The sequence below is a fragment of the Rhinolophus sinicus genome, chromosome 13, assembly GCF_057876585.1.
Source record: "Rhinolophus sinicus isolate RSI-liver-muscle chromosome 13, RSI-T2T, whole genome shotgun sequence".
Taxonomy (NCBI): Eukaryota; Metazoa; Chordata; class Mammalia; order Chiroptera; family Rhinolophidae; genus Rhinolophus; species Rhinolophus sinicus.
The window spans coordinates 56,539,890-56,563,315 of record NC_142513.1 but is presented as its reverse complement, the minus strand read 5'-3'; the positions used below and the strand labels follow the sequence as shown (position 1 = coordinate 56,563,315).

General features: G+C 43.9%; 1 protein-coding gene across 17 annotated transcripts in view; it reads right to left on the bottom strand.

Annotated features, from left to right (window-relative positions):
* AKAP13 (A-kinase anchoring protein 13) overlaps positions 1 to 23,426 on the bottom strand; it is a 253,883-nt gene that overhangs the window by 132,116 nt on the left and 98,341 nt on the right. For 12 of the 17 annotated variants that reach the window (XM_074317388.2, XM_074317391.2, XM_074317390.2 and 9 more), the window contains exons 4-5: positions 21,823 to 22,119; positions 13,139 to 13,322 (exon numbers count right to left, since the gene is read on the bottom strand). In XM_074317388.2, coding sequence (XP_074173489.2) covers positions 13,139 to 13,322; positions 21,823 to 22,119 — 481 coding nt within the window. Of the gene's footprint in view, positions 1 to 3,587; positions 3,685 to 12,952; positions 13,060 to 13,138; positions 13,323 to 21,822; positions 22,120 to 23,426 lie in introns of those variants that run through there. The other 5 variants (XM_074317401.2, XM_074317402.2, XM_074317403.2 and 2 more) reach the window with 2 other exon arrangements.

The window sequence follows — 23,426 nt, the reverse complement described above, 5'->3', positions numbered from 1 at the left end:
GGCAAGTCTAGACAGCAAAAGGCCCAAATAAAAACAGTGTCAGAGTAGTTGGGTTATAGGTTTTCCTCTTCCTCAAGCTTTTAGTTAATGTTTTTAATACTTTTTTTAAGTCCCTATTCGGCCAGGTCTCGTTGTTGCTCAGTTGCTACTCACGTGTGTGTTAATCCATCTCCACGCAGGTTAGGGAAACTCACTGTAATCTCCTCAAAGGCCCAATGTTAACCCTGGCGGCTGCCTTCTCAGGCGACCTTTCTCCTTTCTTAGCGAGAGGCCTGAGGCCGTGCACCCTGCGCTCAATCTTCATTCACCAGTAAGGCCTCTGCCCGTCCCCTCCTCATCAGAGGGCCTGCTGTGCTTCCTCCTGCCCGCCTTAGGTTCCTGATTCAGTCACCGTCCCCTGGATGCCTGCAGTTTGCCACCTGCTTCTGGACTAGCTCCTTCCCCGCCCGCCTACAAGCAAACCTCAGCAGTAGACGGGGCAGCACTGCAGCAGAAGGGATCCCTGCAGGGGTGAAAGCAATCCATATTCAACGCTGCAGACCTGGCGCCCAGGGGACATCTGACAACCTCTGGAGACATTTTTCATTGTCACACTTCGGGGGGGTGGGGGGGGGTTTCCAATGCACAGGACAGGCCCCTACAACAGAGGCATGAAGCCCAAACTGTCAGCAGTGCTGAGGCTGAGAAACCTGCTGTACAGCCAACTCACCCACCGTCTGTCCGTCCCCTTCCCTGAATGTGGCTCCATCTCCCTCCCACCACTACTGACGCTTCTTTGGCTCAGGTCTCCATGGACGACAAGATCCCAAAAGACGGTGGCCTTTCTTTATCCCCATCACTCGTGAGTTCTGTACGATTTTTAAATGGTGACAGGAATCTTCTTTGGAAAGTTATTCTCACTTGACATTCATAGAGAACCATCCCATTCACCCCGTTTTCTGTGGGTTTTTTTTCTTCTCACATCGTTGAGGGCCTCGAACATAATTATAAAGATCACAGAAATAGACAGGAGTATGATGAAGTGAAAATATCAAAATGCAGAATAGAATTTTAATGTTAAAAATGTTATTAAAAAAAAAAACACAAAACTTCTATGCAATGTGAGAGGTAATAAAATAATGAAATAAGCCTGTCTTGTGGTGGCAGCATTATGAATATTATATCTAAATTAACTGTTACAAAATAAATACTAATTCTCCCTCCTTGTTATCCTTGCTTCTGGCTTACGTCAGAGAACAGAGAGAGCACAGTGCAGATGTCACCAAGAGCTACTTTCAGGGGAGCACAGAGAGAGAAACCATGACACAGTTACGCTGAATTCATCCCCAGACCAACACATGGCACATCAAACACATCCTCAGCTAAGAAACAAACCAGACGTGATTAGATAGGGATTTCTATTTAAGTGCTACTTGGATTTATAGTCCTATAAAGCTATGCTGCTGTCTCTCAGAACTTAGGGTCCTATTCCACGGCGGTTACTGGCTTCTTAACTACTGTTGTCCTCTGCATACAAAGTGCTTGATGTTACTTAATGAAAGTGAAAGCACAGGCAGGTGAGAATGATTTTGAAAGAGAGAACATGATCACTGCGGACTGGAATCAAACTCTAGGTTGGGAAAAGAAACGTAAATGCTTTCAGAAGAATGTGAAACTTGGAAAGAATAACAGAACTGGATAAAGTAATTTCAGACTTTTGACAGAAAATAGATCAAGAAGAAAAGTCCAGTATCCAACCACTAGAAGAGCGCTAACACGTCTTTAAAACGTTTCTTTAGCACTCTCATGGAGCAAACACACAAAACGAAATCAAATAGCAACTCTGTATGTTTAGCAATTTAAATAACCTAATCACACAAAAAGGGGAATGAATGTACATCCATTTCTTCCAGTCTTATTTCTGAAAAGCACTTGAAACTCAGTATGATAGAATGACTAAGTCAGGCCTAAATACAATCGCTAACTGCGGTGTAACAGTGACCATTCAAATCAGTCGATTAGTAAATTGTCAGTGGTGAGGATTCCGTAATTCTACAGAACATTCCATGTTCTACTCCTAGAAACCAGTAACTGCTATCACAATGAAGCCGTCACTCTGTAAACCAGCTTTTCCAGTTCAGGAAAAAGAATTTTTGCTCATTCCTCTGGGCAGAAGACTTCTTATCTTCAGGCATAAAGTATACTTGACTTTATAGCAGGTCACTGTCATTACAATTTAAGAAAAGAACCCATACTTAAAGAATCCAAGCTTCCACGACCTTGTGTATTTTTATACATAACCCTTTGCCCTGAATCACAATTTATAATTCAATTGTTGAAATGGATTAATCTTACTTAGAAGCAGTTAGACAAATAAAATAGGTCAAAGTAAAGAGACAATGTCTCTTTCACAACTAGGTGTGACTTTTGTCATGTTTCTCTAATTTGCTACTTCTGCAGAAATATCTAACATTGACTTGCTCTCCCTGATTACAGCATCATCCTGTAAGTAGGTTCAGCGGGTCCCAAGAGAACTCAAACTATTTAAGACCAGATTTTAAAAAACATTTCCAATTCATCACAGATGCAAAAACTCTAAAAATGAATTACTAGAAAAACAAAATTTACAAGATACAAAAAAAACTTAAGCCCCAAGCTTTTACTAGATGCAACAGATATAAACATTACTCCGTCAAGTTACTATGAATGTTTCTAAACACACATTCTCAACTTGATACTTATCTCATCAGGCAGCAGTGACAGAGTTGGCAGATCAGCCCTGATCCGGGGCCTGCCTCATTTTGAACAGCAGTGGGTTACAACAGAGAGCCCTCCCATTGCCAGGAAGCAGGTACTACATTCTTCACGTCTACAGACGCTGGGAAGCAGGCAAGCGGCAGGAGAATGAGAGGTAATGACAGAGACGGGAACCTGGAACGTGGTACCAGCTATACAGCCACAGGACAAAGTTTCTGTTTCTCTCAAGGTATACTTTACATAAGCCGAGGCAAAGCTGAAAACTAACTCAATAATATTGAAGAGCACCAGTCCCAACTGCTGTTCATTATTCTTTTTAGAAAATCAAAAACATCAACTAGTACTTAAACAGTCAGGTCACAAAGAGCTTCTGTAATTTACTGACATGATGTCCCTGAATCAAATGTAAAACACAAGACACTAATCCCAGTTGCTAATGAAAATAACACACTGTAAAGCAGCATCCAGTTTTTCAGTGCACTTTCATCATAAGCATCATTTTTCATCTTCTAAGTCACAGGCCAATGTCCTGGATATAGATGGAGAACCAAGATTCGGTAAACCAACCAACGCTTCAAACCGCTACCGGCTGAATGAGGGCTAAAATATGATTTTTTAAATTCATTCCAAGCAGTCTATGCCCAAGCAACTTAGTATAAGAACGCATGTGGATTAATGAGCTGGAAGAAAAGTTAAAAGCCAAGTGTTTCTTTAGATTACATTGTTAAGAGGTACTAGGAGGCATTCAAGGAGAAGTTCAAAGACACATCTGGTGGAGGTATAGCAAAAAGCTAGATGAAACGCTAGCGAACAGACAACGGAGCTCAACAATGCGTCCGTCTGATACTCACTTACGGCTGCCCACGCACCACGAATATCGCAAGCCCATCCTACATGGTCTGGGCTTCAGACTACAGCTTTAAGAGGGGAGACAAGCTGCCAGATGGGCCCACCCCAAAGGCGTGTTTTGCTGAGTCTCCTTCTGACAGGAAGTGCAGTCCGGTGGTTCCCTATTTGAAGGCCAGTGCAATATCGCCCACGAAACCACATCACCGTAACCGTGCCAGGTCCCAAGGAGTCCTACAAACTCAACCACAACTTCACTGAGATGGAGCACGGAGGCCAAAAAGGGGGAGGGGATGGGGGAATTGCTTATTCACAGCAAAATGAGCAGGAGGCTACACACTATCTTAAGGGGTCAACTGTCAGGTGCTTGCAGGGAACTCACTGCTAGACTGGTTATGCATACATGCAAATGCACTAGAAATGTTAGCACTGATATTCTTAGCTGCTCTCTTCCCCTTTCTTGGAAGGTGGGGGGAGGGGACACAGTACTGCCACCCTGCCCTTAACAACAAAGGAAAGAGGACACAAAATTTGAGCTACTATGTACCAGCAATATGCTATAAATGCTATGCTGTTAAATAATTAGTTTTTATAAGGTAATGGTTAGAACACAAGCTGGAAGGCGCAACAGACTTGGTTTGATTCCTTTCTCTGACATTACCACCTGCTTGATCTCGGGCCTGTTACATTTCCCTGCAGCTCAATTTCCTCATCTGTAAAGTGGGAATACTAGGTTTGCTGTGAGATCAAGTGACCATGAACATAAAGCGTCAGCATAGTGTTAGGTCCCCCAAGGTGCCCAGTAAATTGTGACTTTATGGTATGCTATAGGCTGGCGTAATGCTAATGAACAACGAGAGCAGTTCCTGAGTACTAGACAGGAAAGAAAAAGAAAGGGAAGCAGGGAGGGAGGGAGGGAGGGAGGGAAGCACAGGAACCTCGCTCACAGGGTAAACTGTCAGGTACCTACCCACCCCATTTCCCTACCACGATTTACTCCCCAAAAGTCCAAGAGGAAAATGGGGTTGTAATTCCCTGCTGTTTCCAGGGATAGTGTTACAGCTGTGGGGTGAGGCTGACCAGGAGAAAATCTGTCAGAAACTGGACAGTGTTGCAGACTTGTCATATTCATATAAAGCTGAGTGGTTATCTGATTTCCAGTGAATCTTCTTTCCTACCTCTCCAAATAAAGGGACATACTAAATTTCTAATAAACATGTTCTCGTTAAATCCCCACGGACCTATGAGGTACATAGATACAGGCTATCGTGTCCCATTTTATAGATGAGGAAACTGAGGCTCATAGATGACAAACAATAGGGGTGCAGCTTTGCCCTTCTTAAGGCCAAATGCTTCAATACCTACTGAACATGTATATTATCAATGATCACGTGATTGCAGAGGTTACCTTCATTTTCAGTGAAGCAACATCATCAGTACAAAAAGTATCGTGAAAAAAAGGAGTACTCTGTAAGCACGCTCTACATCATTTAAAGTGCAAATCTCTTTACGTGCTTTTTATGCAGAAATTCTGCTGGCCAGTTAAAGCATAATTGTGTACTTGCTATAAGAATAAAACGCTACGATAACTAGTGACTGTGAAAACTGTTAAGCTATGCACAAAAACAAGAGCTTTCAAATGGTTAAATTAAGAGAAATAGGTTGACAGTTAATATGAATAGTGAGACCGCATCAGCTAAATAACTTTCAGAACACTTTCTCTTTTTCCGGCCAACAAATGGTTAGAGAAATTTCAATGATAAAGAGAAGAATTACAGATGTCAAATTACATAAAAATTTTGATTAACTTTTTAACTATTACTCATTACATTAAATAATTTTTTAAATTATGTACCTCATTCCATTTAGACCATATGCCTCTTAAGAAAACAAGTCTACTTGTAAATTTTTCACATCTTAAAAAAATTAAAAGCAGAATGTCAGTACTGCCAATTCCAAATTTTGCAAGCAAGAAAAATGGTCTAAATCATGTGTAACCATGAGAAATCATTCTCGATCCAGATATAAAAGTATGAAGAAATGTGTTAGAAAGAGAGGTACCCCAAATACATTTGTTTTTGCTGATTAAATCTCAAAAAAAACCCACAAAAGCAAAAACACAGACATTACTAAGAATACATAGTTTTAAGTGCATACGGACACTAAACATTTGAACAAAACTTTGTCAAAATGAGGGTTTTATAACTAAGCAAGTTCAGCAGCTAAAGCATTTTTGAGACGCTCTAAACAAAGAATCCTAAGTACAAAATTCCTTCTAGATGTTCCTGAAATACTTCCCTGCATTATAATTTTCTATCGCCCCACTACTTATAGATATTACTGATGTGCTCGCAGAAAGGGAGTGAGCTGCTTAATGGCTCCAGAGCAATCGAGAAGCTGGTGGTGCTGAGAAATTACTGTTCTTCCCTTACAAGGTCGGATGTCTAAAACAGGACTATTCAATTTCAATAAACATACAGGATTAGTTGTATTTTATACTATTTCATATTTATTCTCGGATCACACAACTTCATTCTCTGTTGGTGATATTCCGCTTTGGTCAAATACTGATTTTAGCCAAAATGCTTATTCAACATGCCTGGTTTTTTTCCCTTGCTTAAGAATCATTTGTGTTACTGTCAAAAATAAACGTAGGTAAAATTTTCAACTCATTCTTTCTATTGGCATACCCTTAAGGAAACCTTGAAACTGATCAAATACGAATAATGTGTAACGGTTACTAAACGTGACCAACGGCATGTGTTTTTAGAGGGTGGAAGGTGCCAGCTAATCCTTCGCTTGCTCACACGTACTGTGTCTCCCCGAAAACAAGACCAGGTCTTCTATTAATTTTTGCTCCAAAAGATGCATTAGGGCTTATGCTCAGGGGACGTGATGCTGAAAAATCCTGCTGGGGCTTCTTTTCCAGTTAGGTCTTATTTTCGGTCCCTATCAAGTCCTGTGCTCCAGGTTCATGTCTCCTTCCATCGAGGTCTACAATGAAGTCAGAAATATTTTCAAAATCACATGCTGTGGCCACAGAGAATTTGTTACCACGGGCTAAGCTGTGTAACTTCACAACTCTTTGAAGAAAATCTCTGAGGCCTAACTGTTCATAGGCTGGGCCAGTTGCCTGCATATAGCAGGGAGGTAAAAAAGGTGAACAGAAGGAAACACAGGACATATGGGATGGCTTTGTCATTAAAACTAACTTCTAATACCAATCCACCTTCGTAGAAAGTCCCAGGCAGTGTAGAAGTTCATGCGTTTTGGAGTTACAACCTGATTCCAATTACTGCTCCATTACTTACCAACTATGGCGTCGCCTGGTGGAGTGAGATTAATATGCTCACACCCAAAGGGATGGGGAGAGGATAAAATATAGAAGAATTGATGCAAAATGCCTCGCACAAATGCAATAAACAGTAACTAGTGTCACTATTATATCAATACATATATTACCCTTAGTGCATTTTGCAATTTTCCTGCATGTTGCCAGACAGGGCAATCCTGAGATTATTACTTGAATGGCTTTGAAACAAAAACAAAACTATGACATGTCAAGATTTTTTAAATGCTTCAGTTGAAAATTTACCAATAAAAGTCACAGAAAATCGTATCTATGAATCACTGTAATCACATTTGTTTGGTTAAAAGCCTGACAGTGTTACCAAACATGGCTTCTCAAAAACTCTATCAATAAAGTTAAAAAAAAAAAAAAAAAAAAAAAGGCTGGTGACTAATGGCAACTTATTAACTATATGGCCTTGGGCAAGGTATTTAGCCCCTCTGGGTGTATTTTCTCAACAGGAGAGGAAAGCTGACTGCACTAAGTACAGCTCAGACGTTTGCTGAGAGGTTTTAAATGAGAACACACGTAAAAGCACCAATGTAGCAGGAATTCGATACTGAGTAAATGTTAGTGCCCTCTCCCCATTCTAGTTTCCACTCAGTTCTACCTCTTATCTTTACCAAAACACAAAGACGTGATCACACAGTGAGAAAGGATGGATGAACGGATGGACAGACGGACGGACGAATGGACAAATGCTTGGGGCTCAGGCCAGATGAATGTAAAGGCGGGGGGAAAACAATCCTGCTCTCTGGCTCTTACTTTGAAAGTAAGTTTGTACATTTATTTCATTCTTTCCCCTCCTAACGCAAAAGCAAAGGCTCTAAATTTGTTTTGCACAACGTGGGCCGCTGAGGACCCACTTGTCAAGTACGTGAAGAGGACCTGAAAAAGGCAATCGCTGTTAACAGCACATCTTGCTCAACGGCATTTGGTTCTGTTGTGAAATATGTACATTTGAGTCCTTTCCCACCTGACCCTTACCCCAGGGTTCAAGTGCAAATGTGTCAAAAGGAGGACTTGAGAAATGACAGACACACACACACACTATGAGAGGGGCCAATGTCACCGACGATGACAATAAACCATGAGTGAGATGCCAGCAGGGTCTGCGCTCTGCGTGTGCACAGGTGTCACCTCAACCGGGACAGGTCACTGGACTGGAAGCCTGAGCCTGGCTCTGTTACGTGGCAGCCTTGTGACTCTGGGCACCTCCCCACACCTCAGGCCTCAGTTTCCTCAACTGTAAAACACGGATAATAAAACCTATCCTCCCCACTCATTAGGCTGTGGTGAGAAGCAAAATGTAAAAAGCTTGCACTTGAGTATCACCCACACTTTGAAACCCATAAGATGGGTAATACAAATGTAAGGTTTTGTACTGAGGATGCTGTTCTGCTCGGGAAAGGAGAGGTTAGGACTAGATGGAAAGCTCACAGCCCTTTCCTAATTAAGTGCTATGCACCCTGCACCTCATGGCCTCTTCCAGAGTCTCTCTCCTTCTGTTAAATTTTTGTAGAGCAAAGAATATGGGCCTCTGACTTCCACAGATGTGTGTGTACCAACAGCTCTACCACTTTTCTAGAAAGCCTTGAGCTAGTTACTGTAGTTCTCTGAGCCTCCGGGTTCAGAGAATGTTCCCCATGTTTCATCTGTAAAACACAGATAATGCCTATTTCAGAAAGGCCGTCATAAGGTTGAAATGAAATAGTATCTGAAACGCACCAACCATGACTTCTAGTGCACTGGAGACATTCAATAAATAAAGACAGGTTCAACTGATACTGAAAATGAGATGAAGTTATGAGCACAAATATTTTTACGCTCCCTCTTTGGGCACATGAAATATTTCAGTACTTTTATGTCAACACTCCAGAGTTAAAATTCTTAAGAGAAATATTCCTCCGGTAAGGGTGATTCCTTAACAGAATCATTTGGAACTTTCCTGTTCGATGAAGCCAAAGCATGGGCACCACAGCACGTATCAGAGAGCCAGACCACTTTTTTAAGGGTTCTCTATTACACTAGGGATTAATTTCAAACTCTGATCAAGTAAGGACATTCAAGGGTTGCCTGAAAATACTTTAAGATTTGGGCAAATTTCCTTAATGGATGGAAAATGGATACCGGCCTAGAAAGAAAGGAAAATTAAGGAAGGCCAGGAAGAGATAACATTTATGTCACTAGGGTGTTAGAATCGAGGAGATTTGTCCCTGCCACGCCCTCTACGTGCATTCTTGCATTTATTTCTCAAAGCCACCCACACTGAAGATAGTCCCCTGATTCTTCCTGAGTTACAAACAAGGCACAGGGCTTGGAGGGGTTAAGCCAATCACCCAAGACCATATTGTTTCACGGGGGTGGCCTGTGGATTCAAGACTAGCCTGCCTTCCTACCGACTTCAACTCAGAGAGAACTACAATGCATGTTACAAACAGATGTTCTAGATACACGTAGACCGATCAACTGGAATTTGAGTTGCACAGATCAGTAAACTTGGGCTTTTTACTGATTTTATAACTATGCTACACTATGAGAGCACCGCAGAGTGTCACAAAGTACCTGCACCTCAGAGTGTCACAAAGTTTCTGCACAAATCTCCTTGATTCTAACACCCTGGTGACACAGGCAAACAAGGTATTACCCATGAGATGAGAAACATAAGACCCAGAGTGGGTAGGTGACTTTTCCCCAGTGACACAGGCTACTAAGTGGGGAAGCTCAGATTTGAATTACGTAAGCGATACGTCCCTAAGCAATTCCACCATATTATGCTGTCTCTCTTCAAGCTGAAATATTTACCGCCCCTATATTTGCTCCAAAAAATTATCGTCATCTGTGTGACAAACAAACTCCGCTTTTGCACAGTGCATGCGCCAGGCACTCAGTTATCATCCCAAGAGGTAGATCTTATCCTTTGTTTTAATCACATAAAGAAATTTAGGTTTAGAGAGGGAAGTTACTTCATGTGACCAAAGTAATACAGCTCAAAATGGCAGAGCCAAATGGAAACTTAGGTTTGACTCCCAAGTTCGTGCACATGGCCATTACCTCCCTCTGAGTCTCAGCTCCCTCCCTCCCTGAACGAGTGGGCCCACTCCCAACACCTAGCAGGTGTGAGTGAGAGCTCAGCGTCTGGCTCTAACATCCCTTCGTACATGACTCCAATGCAACAAGCATCTAATGTCGTCACTTCCCAGCATTCGCTCAACTAAGAGCCTCAAGACTCGGTTTTCTCCCTACTCTACCCATCACCAATTCCGGGGCCCTGGGCAGGGCATTCAACTAACTCCTCTTCAAAATGGGGGAGAAGATTGCCAGTCTCCCTAAAAGCAGGAGCAGGCTGAGGTGTTCTGGGTATTCTTGTAGGGGTAAGATATCACAGTCAAGATCGGTAACATTTTGTTTAAGGGGAATCTTCAAACCACAAACACATCCACAGTCATAATGTAAGATCCAAATCTAAGCTAAAGTAAGAGAGCAATGAGGCAATAAAATCTCTCCCTTCCCTGTCATGGAACTAAGTGAAAGGTAGCAATAACGGGTTAGAGAGAAAAAAAACTGTCAAAATTGTCCTGAATAATTATTACTGTCTGGTGGGATTTAATATCAATTCCAGGAGTTCTCTGAAGGCATGTGTTTTATTTAGAGACTCCTTCTAGAGTTTCTATAGGCCAAATAGACTCCTTCTGCCTCCAAGCACAGCAGAACCAATTTTCACACAGAAGTGACTCAGTTTATCAAAATGGATTATCAAAATAAGCTTTGGACACACAAAAACAAAAAGAACTTGTCCTCTAATCAGCATGAACCCCCACACCACCCTACACCCCCGACCCCCAAAACAGGGTAAGCGGCAAGGAATTCAAACAACATATTTGTTTTGGGAAAGGTATCAATGGAGTTAGATAAACTGGACTTCTTAGTGAAGACTGGAATATAAACAGTTATTTAATAAACGTAAAACGTATATAACCATACTTCAACTTCTTATTAATTGAAAAGAGAGGATAAAAGAGAGAGGACTATATGAAAAAAAAAGTAATTTAAGACTAAAGAGTTTAGTAGAGTCAAATCTTAACTTCCAGAACCCTCTTCATGCATTTCACAAAAGCTCTTTCCTCAGAAACACGTGCACGCTAAGCTGTGCCCGTCCTTTTGAAGGAAGCAGATCCCAGGAGACCGATTCCTCGGTCCCTTGCTAAGAATCCTAGAAGTGGGAGGGGCCTTGGCATCCATTCCTGGCCCTGCTGTCTTGTCACCCTGATCCAGTCCCTTTACCTCTCTAGATCTGTTTTCTCATCTGTCAGAGGTGACCCTTCCTGACACTTTATGGTTCCAAGTCTAGCGAAGCTCCTAGTATCACAGGAAAACTGAGGGATTTAGTCAAATCACCCCCGTACCTTTCTTAAATTGCTAATAGGACTCAGAGCATGTTTTCTAGGTTACAGAACAGCAATGGGCAGAAGAACCCAAGTTCAGGGCTAGATCTGCAGCGAGGTGTTCTTACTCTCCTCTTGCAGCCCTCTACTTGAAGATTTCTCAAGCGGGCCTTCCCTGACTTATTTCCCTTCAAAATGAGATAAGTGGCTTTTCCACATGGAACAGAGGTGGTACTATGAAGCAAGCCAAAAACTCTTCTCCAAGAACAAACACACTGTAGTTTCCTTAAAGCTGTGCTGCAATAAGTCTTGTGACATCGCACCAAGCACAGAATGAAGCTGTTGTAATCACTTCATTTCCCCATTTGGATGGCAGTCCTTAACCAACTCCGCTTCCCAGCAAAACCTCTGAGCTCGAAGATCACATTTAGAGGAACTGCATTTGAACTACAGGAGTTACACTGAGTTAATTGTTTCCAGTTCTGGAACCAGGCCTGTCTTCCTAAGTCGTGAGGCAAAGAGCAGAGGGAATCCAATCACTGGCCAGATGGGAAGTACGAAGGAATGGAACCTATCGCGTCCTGGAAAACTGTCACAGGAGAGCTCAAGTGTCCGAGGCTCATTTGAGATGAAGCACAACCCTCCTGCTGTCACTGTATCTGCAGAGCCCGTCGGAAAGCTTTCTGCCAAGAACCTTCTGTCTGGCTTGACTGGGAAAGTTATAAGCTTGGCAGGTAAAGCAAAAACACACACACACACACACACACACACAAACAAAACAAAAAACCTGTTTATGTAACAGGACTAAGTAGCATTACATTATGAGATCTCGTCTTGGCCTTTGCAGGCTACCCCACACTCACAGCTACACATGGTAAAAAATAAACTGCAACTAAACTAAGCCCAACGTGAGCAAAAAAGCTGAGAAGTTGGGAATACTGACTTAATTTACAACGGTCCCTCAATTGCTAAAGAACATAGATCTAATGGGATTTATTCTTGTTCAGATTACGTGATGGAAAAGATGACGATGATCAGAAAACAATAAAAAATATACTGATTAAGAAAAAACCTAGACTTGAAATTTCTGCCTTTTATAAATATTCCAGTGGGGGGAAAAATGTTGCCAGTTTTAATGCGTTTATTTCTCTATTTACACAAGAAAAAAAATTCTTCAAATGTTTTGACTAACAGCCTTCCTTCAAAGGACTCTGTAAAGAGTTGGAATGTATAACAATTCAAATCCACAGACAGGATTTCCTACTGCGCATTTCCAGGACAACTCAGTTGCTTTCCACTGCCACTCACATGAAGAGACCACTGCTCTCGACCTGATTCACAGAAATGATATTCAAACCAAACCGCAGTGGTTCAGTGCATTTTCTGCACGCAATTATTATATTAAAAGTATTCACTGCTGATTAACTCTTTCAAGTCTTGAAGACAAACCAGAAAAAAAACGCATGGCACAGAAAAAACTGTTTCCTCTTGTACTGACCTGGGAAAAACGGGATACATGGTAAAGGCACGTGACCCCCCCGAGACAAGACTTATTCGGAGTTTTCAGTAATCTCTACGGGCAAGAAGCAGTGAGGCCAGGGAGGCAGAGGAGAGAAAAGACGGTGATAAGACTTACGTCTGTCGCTCTTAGACACGACGGGGTTAGCAGGAGCAGGCTTACCAACGTCCAGCAGAAGGCAAGGCAAGAGTTGAGGTTTTAATTTGTGGCAAACTCGTGCTGAGATGCCAAGTGGGCAGTGACTATGAATCAGGGGGCGGGGTTGGTGGGGAGAGGAGGGAAATGGGAGACGGGAGCACTCACTCGGTTAGAAGCTGGTGCAGCTTGTGGTAACCCCGCTCCAAGGCCAAGCTTACGGGGGTCGCTCCTTCCTGGTTGTGGATGCTGAGAGCTCCACGGCCACCTGGCTTCTGCAACAGGAACCACGCCAACCTCAGCAGGCCCAGCCGCACAGCAAAATGCATCAACGTCTCGCGGGGGCCACCATCTGTAGCCGGGGGTGAAAATGAAAATAAGTGAGAGGAGAACGTGACCACAAAAAGCCAAACAACAAAAGGACACATCAGGTAAACACCACTGCCTCCAAGGGCCTTGGATCCTCAAGTTAAGTCACAACATACAACAGGAACAGTTTTATGGTGGCCGGGGAGAAACAGCTCTCAAGGGAAAACAAAATAAAGCTAGAACGAAGTATGAGAAGCAAAAGCTCCCACAGGAGACCGTCCCACAAGAGAATCAAGCCATTTCTATATTCTGACTGAATGCATTTGGTCAGCAAATTAATAAAGGCAGATTTGTAAGGGTGACCCCACACATTTAAAAAATAATACTAAAAGGTGGATGTAGCCCCCCAGCACGGGGACCCAAGGGGAGGAGTGGTCGGAGCTTAGATGGGTGTATCAGACAGGGTATAATTACTTAAAAAAAAAAATAACACCCAGACAGGAGCTGGCTAGTTAAACACTGAAAACAGGTTCTGCTTGTTAAGTGCACCCAAGTCTTTTTATTCTCCCACATTAAGGGCAAATCAAATTGCTGGCACTGCCAGCTCTGTTTGTTTTTTGTTGTTGTTTTTTGTTTGTTTAATCAAAGAAAGAAATGCATCTCCAGGCATAATAAGAAAGACTCACTCTAAGATAACATACAGATTAAGTTCGGAAAGAAAAACCAGTTTGGGGGCTTCCTGAAGGGGGCTCTTCGGTGTAGGCAGTCACTCGGAAAGTGAAGTGAGGAAGTGCTTTGGCACCAGACAATCTGGGTTCAAATTGGGTGTCTGCCCTCTGTGTGACCGGGCATAACCCGCTTCACCTCTCTGAGCTTCACTGTCTTCCTCCCCAGGCTGGGTGCCGTCACCTCACTCCCAGGGTTGCGGAGGGAGGTGAAACGCTAGCATGATGACCGGCTGTAGCAGACATTACACTAAGTGCCAGGTACCTTCCCTTTCCCTGCTGTCTTCTCTATAATTACATTCCAGGTTCACTAACAACACCCTCTCTCCCTCAGGCATCCTCCTGCGCCCACCTGGGAAGGCGGGAGCTAAGACCACTGCAGGGCCACGCAGTACACAGCCCGCAGGCTGCCCGTCCCTCAGCTCCAGGAAGCACCACTCAGACGGGCGTGGGAATGCTGGCCTGGACGCTTGCTCTGCTCTCCTCCTCTCGGCTTGGCCGACCTCTCTCCTTCTCTGTGGCTCCCGTCAGACCCCCCAGGTCCTCACTGAGCACTCTCAGACTTCTGGGACCCCGTGTTTTCTCCTCACACCAAAGTCCTCGATGCTCTCCACGTGACCAATGCAGTCAGAATGGACGCATCTTTGAACCTAAGCTTTCACGCTCAACTGCACACATATGTTAGTCTGGTCTCCCTACCGTCAAGGAAAATTTCCTTGGAAGCAAAAGCTACCTTTCAGATGTTATTTTCCCTACAGAACTATGCTCACCGACCACAGCATTTACAGGGGTTCAGCAGAGGCACATGGCTGGAAAGCAATCAACACCCAGAAAAAAACCCCTGCATGAGTAGGTACAAATTTTAATAACCAACACCTCAGAGCAGGTGGCAAAGCCAGACAAAAGGACAGACTCTTCAGAAAAGATCAAATTTCACCATTTGACGTGTACCTTACAGTATTCAAAAGCACTCGGACGTCCTTAGCAAAAGCGAAAAACCTAGTCAGGCACCGACCAGGAATTGCGTGATTTTTTTTTAATTTTTTTTTTAAGACACTGGTTAATTCCAGCCTTAGAGGTGACACCTCCTTCAAGTATGGTTCTCTACACTCCCACCCTCTCTGATCCTTTCTTTGCTGTGAGTTAGCCCGGCATTTAAGAGCTGTGTTCCAACAAGGCCATACATCTGCTCAAAGCTGGCACCCCAATCCTGGCAGCCATAGCCTCCCCGCATCGCATCCTAAGGCCCTGAACAGCTGGGCCACGTCTGCTTTTAGGGCACCCTCTTGCTGCAATCAGAAGATGACAAGAAAAGTAATACTGCTAAGTGCCATGTCCTGGGCTAAATAGCGTGTACTGACTGTTTTCATACTCACGGTATCCCTATGCACTCATTCTCTCATTTTGCAGACAAATGCAGGTTAATAATTTGACCACAGCAAGAGCCAGCAAGAGTTGAAAATTCTTCTGTCCTGAGCCTATGAAACCATACCCTCTCCGTTACTCCACCCTGCCTCTTTTTGTAAAAATCAAGCACTCACACAAGCAAGCTAATGTTGTGGTTTAAAAGCCTCTTTTCATATGCTTTCCTCCAATCATAAAAACAAGTTTACACACTACATTTTCTATTATTGCTTTTGTTCCTTTTACGTCAGTTTCGACTCCAGAGCACCTACAATTCAGAATTTAGGATCAATCTCTGTTCTCTACTCTCTATATCTGTTTTTTTTTTTTTTTCCTCTCATGATCCTTTGTCTTTTTCCTCTGTATTCTGAGAGTTACTCAACTGTGTTTTTCAGATCGCTAACTGAATTTCCTATGATGTCAATTGGGTCCTTTGTCCCCCGTTTGAATTCAATTATGCTGCAGGATTCTGGATGTCCTTGCTTCATTTCAGCCTGCTCTCTTTCCATCTTTGCCCTCATTGTGATGGCTTTTTTGCAGATATAATTAAAGCCCCTAATCAGTTGATTTAATAAGGAAGATTATCCTGCATCATCAGGGTAGGCCTGAACCAGTTGGAAGACTTTAAAAGCAGGGCTGAGGTTTCCCTTGGAGAGAGAAGAAATCCCGCCTGTGGAAGACAGCTCTGTGTGTGCTCGAGGGCTTCCGTCCTGCCCAGGGTCGCCACTTCCTACTGTCCGTGGGCAGCTGTGGCTCATGCTGGCGGGGCTGAGCTTGCCCATGTTCTTCTAATCTTGCCCTACACATTCTGGACTTGCTTAGCCAGCCCCGCCATTGTGTGAGCCATTCCCTGTAATAAATCTTAATACATCTTTATTCCTCCCACTGCTTGATTCTCTGGTTGAAACCTGACTGACATAGGAAACCTATTTTTTTCCTTGTTGCTTCCTTCTCTAATTTCATAATAGGTCTGCCTTCTTCGATCTTTTAGAGAACAAATGGAGAACGTCTTATAAATATTTCTTTGGTTTCTTAAAGAAATATACTGAGAGTCTTCCATCTGAACACTCCTGATACTGTCCCACTTCCTTTATGCTGTAAGGCCATTTCAGAGGCCATATGTCGGCCGGTTGCTTTTCCTGTTTAACCACAGTCAATTGGAAAAATCTCTATGTAGGCCCAGCTTCTACCCATAGCGAAGGTAGTAGACAATGTCTTAGGTCCTACTTGCTATCTACTTATATGCAGGACACACCTCCATATACACATTTTCCCACATCTGCCGAGAAAGCTGATGTGTGCCCAGCTTTCTCGGCAGATGTGGGGGAATGCTCATGTTTAAAGTCATCTTTTCCAAATTGTCAGCTTGTCTGACAAAGCAAAACATTCTAAGTTCTGTGAACAATACAGTAATCAGAGTATGTGTACATTTCCTACCTCATCAATCCACCCAGAGGCCCTGCTCACAGTACTTTTTGAATCTGTATCTGTGAGAGACCCAAATCACCGTTCTTTCTATTAGGTTTGTGCGAAAGTAACTGGGTTTTTTGCAATTTTTAACCTTTTAAACCGCCTTACTTCTGCACCCACCTAACATTATCCTGCACCACCTCTCTGGAGTACCTATGGTGCAGGCATTCTGACACTCCATGGGGAAGGCGCACAAGAGGCCGGTGTGAGATGCGGGCTTTGGGGACAATGGCACTTGTGACCCTGTGACACAATCAAGGTTTGAAAGGCAACAAAACTTTGCAGAGCTCAAGTTCTGCCATTACTAGAAACTGCTGGTCTTGGAATCAATAGACAGCAAATCCTCTGCGAAGAAAAAAAATCCCCTAGCTGTCTTCTTATAGTTTACTGTTTTTTAGCAGCTATGATAGCTGGAAAAATACACAAACACTAGTGAGTACAGCTACGGAGAAATGCCCATGAAAAGCGATAAATAACTTGGAAGGGGCGTGGAAACTAAAACAGCCAATGATTATGGCTCAGGTTCTATTAGCCAACATCAGACGCGCAGAATTGAGAACGCACAGGCTGTTCTTAGCGCAGTCTTTCTTAAACCTGTCTTTTTCCTCTCCCCACCCAAATTTCTCGTTGCAGGGAGGCCTCCCAAGCCCAAAACTGACTTGATCTTCTTTTAGTTACATAACACCACAGCTAAACAAGAATGAAGATGTCATCTTGCTTTCAGAGCCCATCTTCAAAGGACCCATCCTGTCACCTAGAGGCATATTGACTGATTGCTACTGTACACGGTTCTTGCGGGAGAAAAACCATCTTAATTCCCTGTTTTCTCTAACCACTGAGACACTGAAGAGCTGAGACAACTACGTGAGACTTGGGAAGGCACCCCAAGTCACAGGGAAGATATCCTGACCCCACCATGCACCCTCCACACCCACATGAATCCTAATTACTTGCATTTATGGCAGAACTAAGGCAAAGAGTGTAGAGGCCGCTTTGTGTAACTAGAGATTAAAGAATACTTGGAAGAACGAAAATGGACAAACTCCCTCTTGCTCATGTTTAAAGTAAGGATTAACTTTAGAAATAAGTTAGAGCCAAAGAAAAACAGTTCCTCTCATCATGCTTCAAAGTGCCTTTCCTTTTTATGCCGTCTTGTTTTATCCTTTTATAAGACATGTTACTTTACCTCGTCATGGCTCATCAAAGTTTTGTCTCTAAAAGGTTGCTGGATAGTGGTCCTGCTGTATTCAAAACGCACAGCTTGCAAACTAGCACAACACACTCTCCGAATACATTTTCCTCCGTTGCATAGATGAGGAAATTGAGAAAAAGCGAGATTAAATATTTTGCACAAATTCTTGCAATGAAGCCAGTATTTAAACAAACAGACTCCACTGCTTATGTTCTTTCCATTTTAAAATATCACATCTAAACCAGGACTTTGTAACTTTATGTTCATGCCTGGAGCTCGGGGAGGCGAGGAATCTCTGAAATTATATGTACATTTTTGCAGGTAGACACCTACACGTATTTTTTCCTGAGGAGAAAGCAGAGCTAGTTTCAAAGGAGTCACTGACCTAAAAAAAAAAAAAAGTTAAAAAGCACTGCACCCAAACAATGAAGAGAGGATTAACCACAAATCTTACATGACTCCTTTGTACAAGTATTAGGCTGGAACACCTGTAAACATCCTAGCTTTTCACAGCAAGTAGTCCTGTTATGTAAGAAGGTGCCCTATTTACCTGTATTATCGCCCCAGGCAACAGGCTTACTTCGTCCATTCTTCCTTTAAACACCTTTTAAAAGCATTTGATGTACAACTCGATGGGAGCAGAACATTCCTCTACATTCTTCCCTCACCAGCTAGTAAGCACCTCTTAACTGAAGCTACTCTGCCCTTAAAATACCAGGGTTCGCAGATTCCAACCCACGAGTATCTGAACAGTTAAAACTGCAAAATCCAGCACTTGAAATCAGATTCCTGATCCCAGCTGTGGGCTTAAAGGCAGGTCTATCAAGTTCCTTGCATTCCACCTCGCAAAATGCACACGTACCTTGTTCAATTTCTTTTGTTCCTTTAGTTATTTTTAATTTATGTACCAAAAAATTTACTTTTGGGGGTGTCAAGTCCTGTGCGTTAGAACAAATGCATAGAGTCTTATAACCACCAACAGCAGAATGCAACACCATTTCAACATCCAAAGAACTCGCTCATGATACCCCTTTGCTGTCAGACCTTTCCCCCACTCCCAGACTTGGCAACTACTGATCTAGTTTCTACCCCTGTAATTTTGCCTTTTTCAGAGTATCATATAAATGAAATCATAAAGTAAATACCCGTTGGAAAATGATTACTGTTACTGAGTGCAATGCATTTGAAATGCATCCAAGTTGTCGCATGTGTCAACGGCTTGTTCCCTTTTATTGCTGAGTAGTATTCCGTTGCATGGATGTACCACAGCTTGTTTACATATTCACACAGTGAGAGAGACCTGGGTTGTCTCCAGTTTTTAATGATTGTAAATAATGCAGCTATAGGCACATCTGTGCAACCATTTTTTGAGTGCATATAAGCTTTCATTACTCAAGGATGGAGAGCCAGAAGTGAGACTGCTGGGTGAAACAGTAAACGCACACTTAAGAATGCGTTAAGTTCTAAGACACTGCCATACTGTCGTCCTCTAAGGGGCAATTCCATTCTGCGCTCCCACCAGCAGGGTCTGAGACGCAGCTCGGCATCCGTGCCAGCACTTGGTACTTCTAATGTCAGCTTTTCGAACAGGTGTGTCGTGGTACCTTATTGTGGGTTTTAATGCATTTCCCAAAAGATTAAATTTGATTCAGCCTTTGCTAGCACTGCTTGATCAACTTTGTACAACAGAAACTTAAGAAGCACATGGAAAGTCCACAAAAATATTAAAGCTGCCAGTTCCCTATCAAAGACAAGGAAGCTAAGGCCCAGAGAGGGGAAGTTATATGCCTGAAGTTTCAGATCTGTGCTTTTCCGAATGCAGCTGACCCCTGCACAATGTGGGGGCGTGGGGCACCCACCACCCGCACAGACAAAAACCTGCACCTAACTGAAGTCAGCCCTCGGCATTCGTGGGTTCCCAACTGTGGATGGAAAAACACGCGGATAAGTGGACCTGTGCAGGTCAAACCCGTGTGGTTCATGGGTTGACGGTGTTTCTTTTTAATCATGGGAACATGAACATATTACCCAACTCCTGTGCCTTCTTTAAACAAGACAAAACAAAATCATAAAACACTGTAGCCCACAAATAACGAATGCAATCCATCTTGATACTGATTTATAAACGGCAACCACAGTAACGGTTCCCGTACCAATACAGACAGGAGGGCTGGAGGCATTAAGCCCCAACGGTAGGTTTCTGAACAGGTGCTCGTGCCCAAGGTAGCAGCCCACACTCCGAGCTCTAGATCTCAGCAATGCAGAGGGTTCCTGGACACTACGCCAGTAAGAAGAGAAAAGGAGAAACACGTTCTTCCCTGGCTTGATTTTAGAGTTGCCACTTTCTCTAAGACTCCACTTGGGCAGGACGCGCTGGGAGCAGGTCGCCGGGAAGGCCCTGACAGTAGGGGACAGCAGGTTCACCTGTGACACTCGGCGGATGTAAGAGAACCAAAGCTGGCCAGGACCCCTTCACCATTCTCCCAGGGGCAGGACAATACGCTCATTTGATGGGTCTAGGGGAACGGGAACTGAGCATGCCCAGCTCGGTCCCCTCAGAGTGGTCCCCTCAGGGCCTGCAGAGAGGGTGACTTCTGGTCTGCTCTCCTTACACGACACAGTAATCAGAGCCGGGTGGACGCTGAAGGGCAGTCCTGAGATTGGCAGGTCTTTCAGAGATAAAGGAGAAAGGACAAGCAAACCCTTCGGACAGGAGCTCTCACGTCCGCTTTGCAACCTGGCTCTCGTCAGCAAGAAAGCAAACGTTCTCAGCTCTAGCTGGGTAACTCCTAAACCTTTCAATCGGATTTGAACTCAAGAGAGAAAGAGGATGTTATTTATTGTTTCATTTAAATATATACCGGGATACCAAAAAAAAAATGTCTACAAGTGGACACTTGGGTCAGCGTTGCTCAAGCAGTTGCTCGCCATCATCAGAAGTGTCTGGACGCTGATGGGAACCACTTTGAGCACCTCTTGTAATTGCCGACGTCACACGTGACTTGTATTCATCTTTTGTTATTGGTATACATTGAGTATTACAATTTCAATATAGTTTTCTTTCTTAAAATGTGTACATGTTTTTTTGGCAGCCTCTGTATATAAAATCATGACAGCTACTAGATGTCATCTGCCACAAGAATAATTACGTGGGGAAAACCCCTGCGTGACTAAGAGGGACACATCTAGCTACTTATTACATCAGTGTTTTTTAAAAAGTTCCCTCAATGAACTGTCATATGGAAAGCCAGAAGATAAAAAAGAGAGAAGACACTCTGGCTAAACAAGTGTGGGGTGTCACCGAGCTCAGCTGGCTCTCATGCTCCCCCCCACTCACTCCCCCACTTTCCTTTCCTGCGGCTCCAGGGAATTTCTAAACAACTTCAGAATACAGCAGTGAAACCCCGTCTTTGATAACTACACACCCAAAAAGTACAAAAAGTTACTCCACTCCTCTCCTCAGGATGGACGGATGGGTCCCTTGCTGCACTTGAGTTCAAGGGTGAAACCCAGCCCCACAAGAAGGTGCTGTGCCCCTCTCCCCTCTCAGTGAGAAGTGAGAACGGCCATAGCAGCAGCTCTCTTAGGTCTGACAGCTCAGCTGAAACACCTAGAAGAGCTGCCATCACGGGCGCGTCACTACCGGAACGGCGAGGTTTATGCAGCCACCGCGGGAGACGTGAAGACGGCAGGAAGAAAGAAACCTAATGGTCCACGCTCGCCATCTGTTTGTGGGCCATTTGCATGCTCACCGTGCAAAGTCTGCTCCGTCCCCAACACATTCCACTCCGCCGGCAGCTTCAGGTGTCTGAACGCCAGGGCCACCTTCTCGTCCAGGGCGTTCACATCTGCAGACGGGGGTCCTGACCGATCCAGAAAGCGGGTGAAGTTCAGCGCCTGTTGATTCCCAGCACTGGTTGCCAGGAACTGGGCCGCATCGTAAGCCTCATCCTGGACGAACTCAAAGTCTTCTTCTGCCACCACGAACACGGGGACGCCCTCTTTGGATGCACAGAGCTGCACCTTCACTGTCTCGCAGCAGTCGTGACCTGGAGAAACACGGAGCGAAGAAGGCAGCGTTAGAGTCGCGTCCTCCTCCTGAAAGGAGGTACCTGTGGGTCCTCTGCTCTTCTCGCATGAGGGACCAGTTCCCCTTCCCAAAAGAAACCCCTCCCTCCTCTGAGCCATCTCCCAAAGGCCCTAAAATTCCATTTCTAGTTCTTCTTTAATTGTTATTTGCAGACATAAAGGCGTCCCCTTACCAAACAGCAGACAACTTTGTATTTCGTTGTCACCATGCCTGCAGCATAGTTTTGGGCACTGAACAGTCTCTGACCATCTCAATATGTACTGAACAACGGCTGTTCAATTTGAACAAAGTAAAGAAGGAAAGCTCAAGGATTCTGTGAGGCCTGGCATGCAGCAGAAGGCTACCAATACCCACTGAATTGAATTCGATCTGCAAAGTCAACAGAGAAAAACTCACTCGGACAGGTTCTATGGGAGGAATCTCACAGCTCTCCCAGCACTTGCCTCATAACCACCACAATACAATCGATCCAATGATGAAGCATTTCGAAAAGTATGACACCACCTGATTTTATTTTACTATTCTTAGCAATTCAAGGCCGAGACAGTAACTTTTGCTCCCGGATACACGTTCTTTCTGGTAGGTCATGAGGACTTCAATGAAATCGCCTGATTTACACAGAGACGATGCATTATTTTGGCTAGAAGCCCCGTTCAGGAAAAGAAGGCATGCTAACGACACCGGTGCCCGCTGTACGGACGGGCAGAGACCTTGGGAGCTGCAAGGTTAGGCCAACAACCTACACGCGCCATCCCAAAGCGCTCCATTTGAGTAAAACCAGAAATGTCTGACAGCGCTGCTTTTGTGGGGAAGGACTTCTCGGAGAATCAAATTTTCTTCTCGATTTTTAGCCTCATTAGTTTGTATTTCCAATGTGATCAATATAGTCATTGAAATGCAGTTTTTCCTCAATTTTCAAACGCTGATCTGAATTAGAATTCCTAGCATCTTCACTCTTCGTCCACAGCTATCTTCCTGAGCAGAAAACAACAGAAGATGGAGCTGGTGGTGTGTGTTGCTCGGGCTGACACAGGTACCTGTGCAGCCACGGCTCCCCTGAGCCCATTCCCACACACACACTTCAGAGTGAGGCAGAGGGACCGGACCCTGTGTGTCCATGACCTTGGCTTTCCACACCATCGGCACCAGCCAATGGTGTCAGACTTGGACAGAACAAACTAAGTTTTCTGCTGTCCTTCCAAGAGAAAACAATCATTTTTTTTTTCCATGTGACCACTGAAAATAGTAAGTAAACTGATTTTCCAC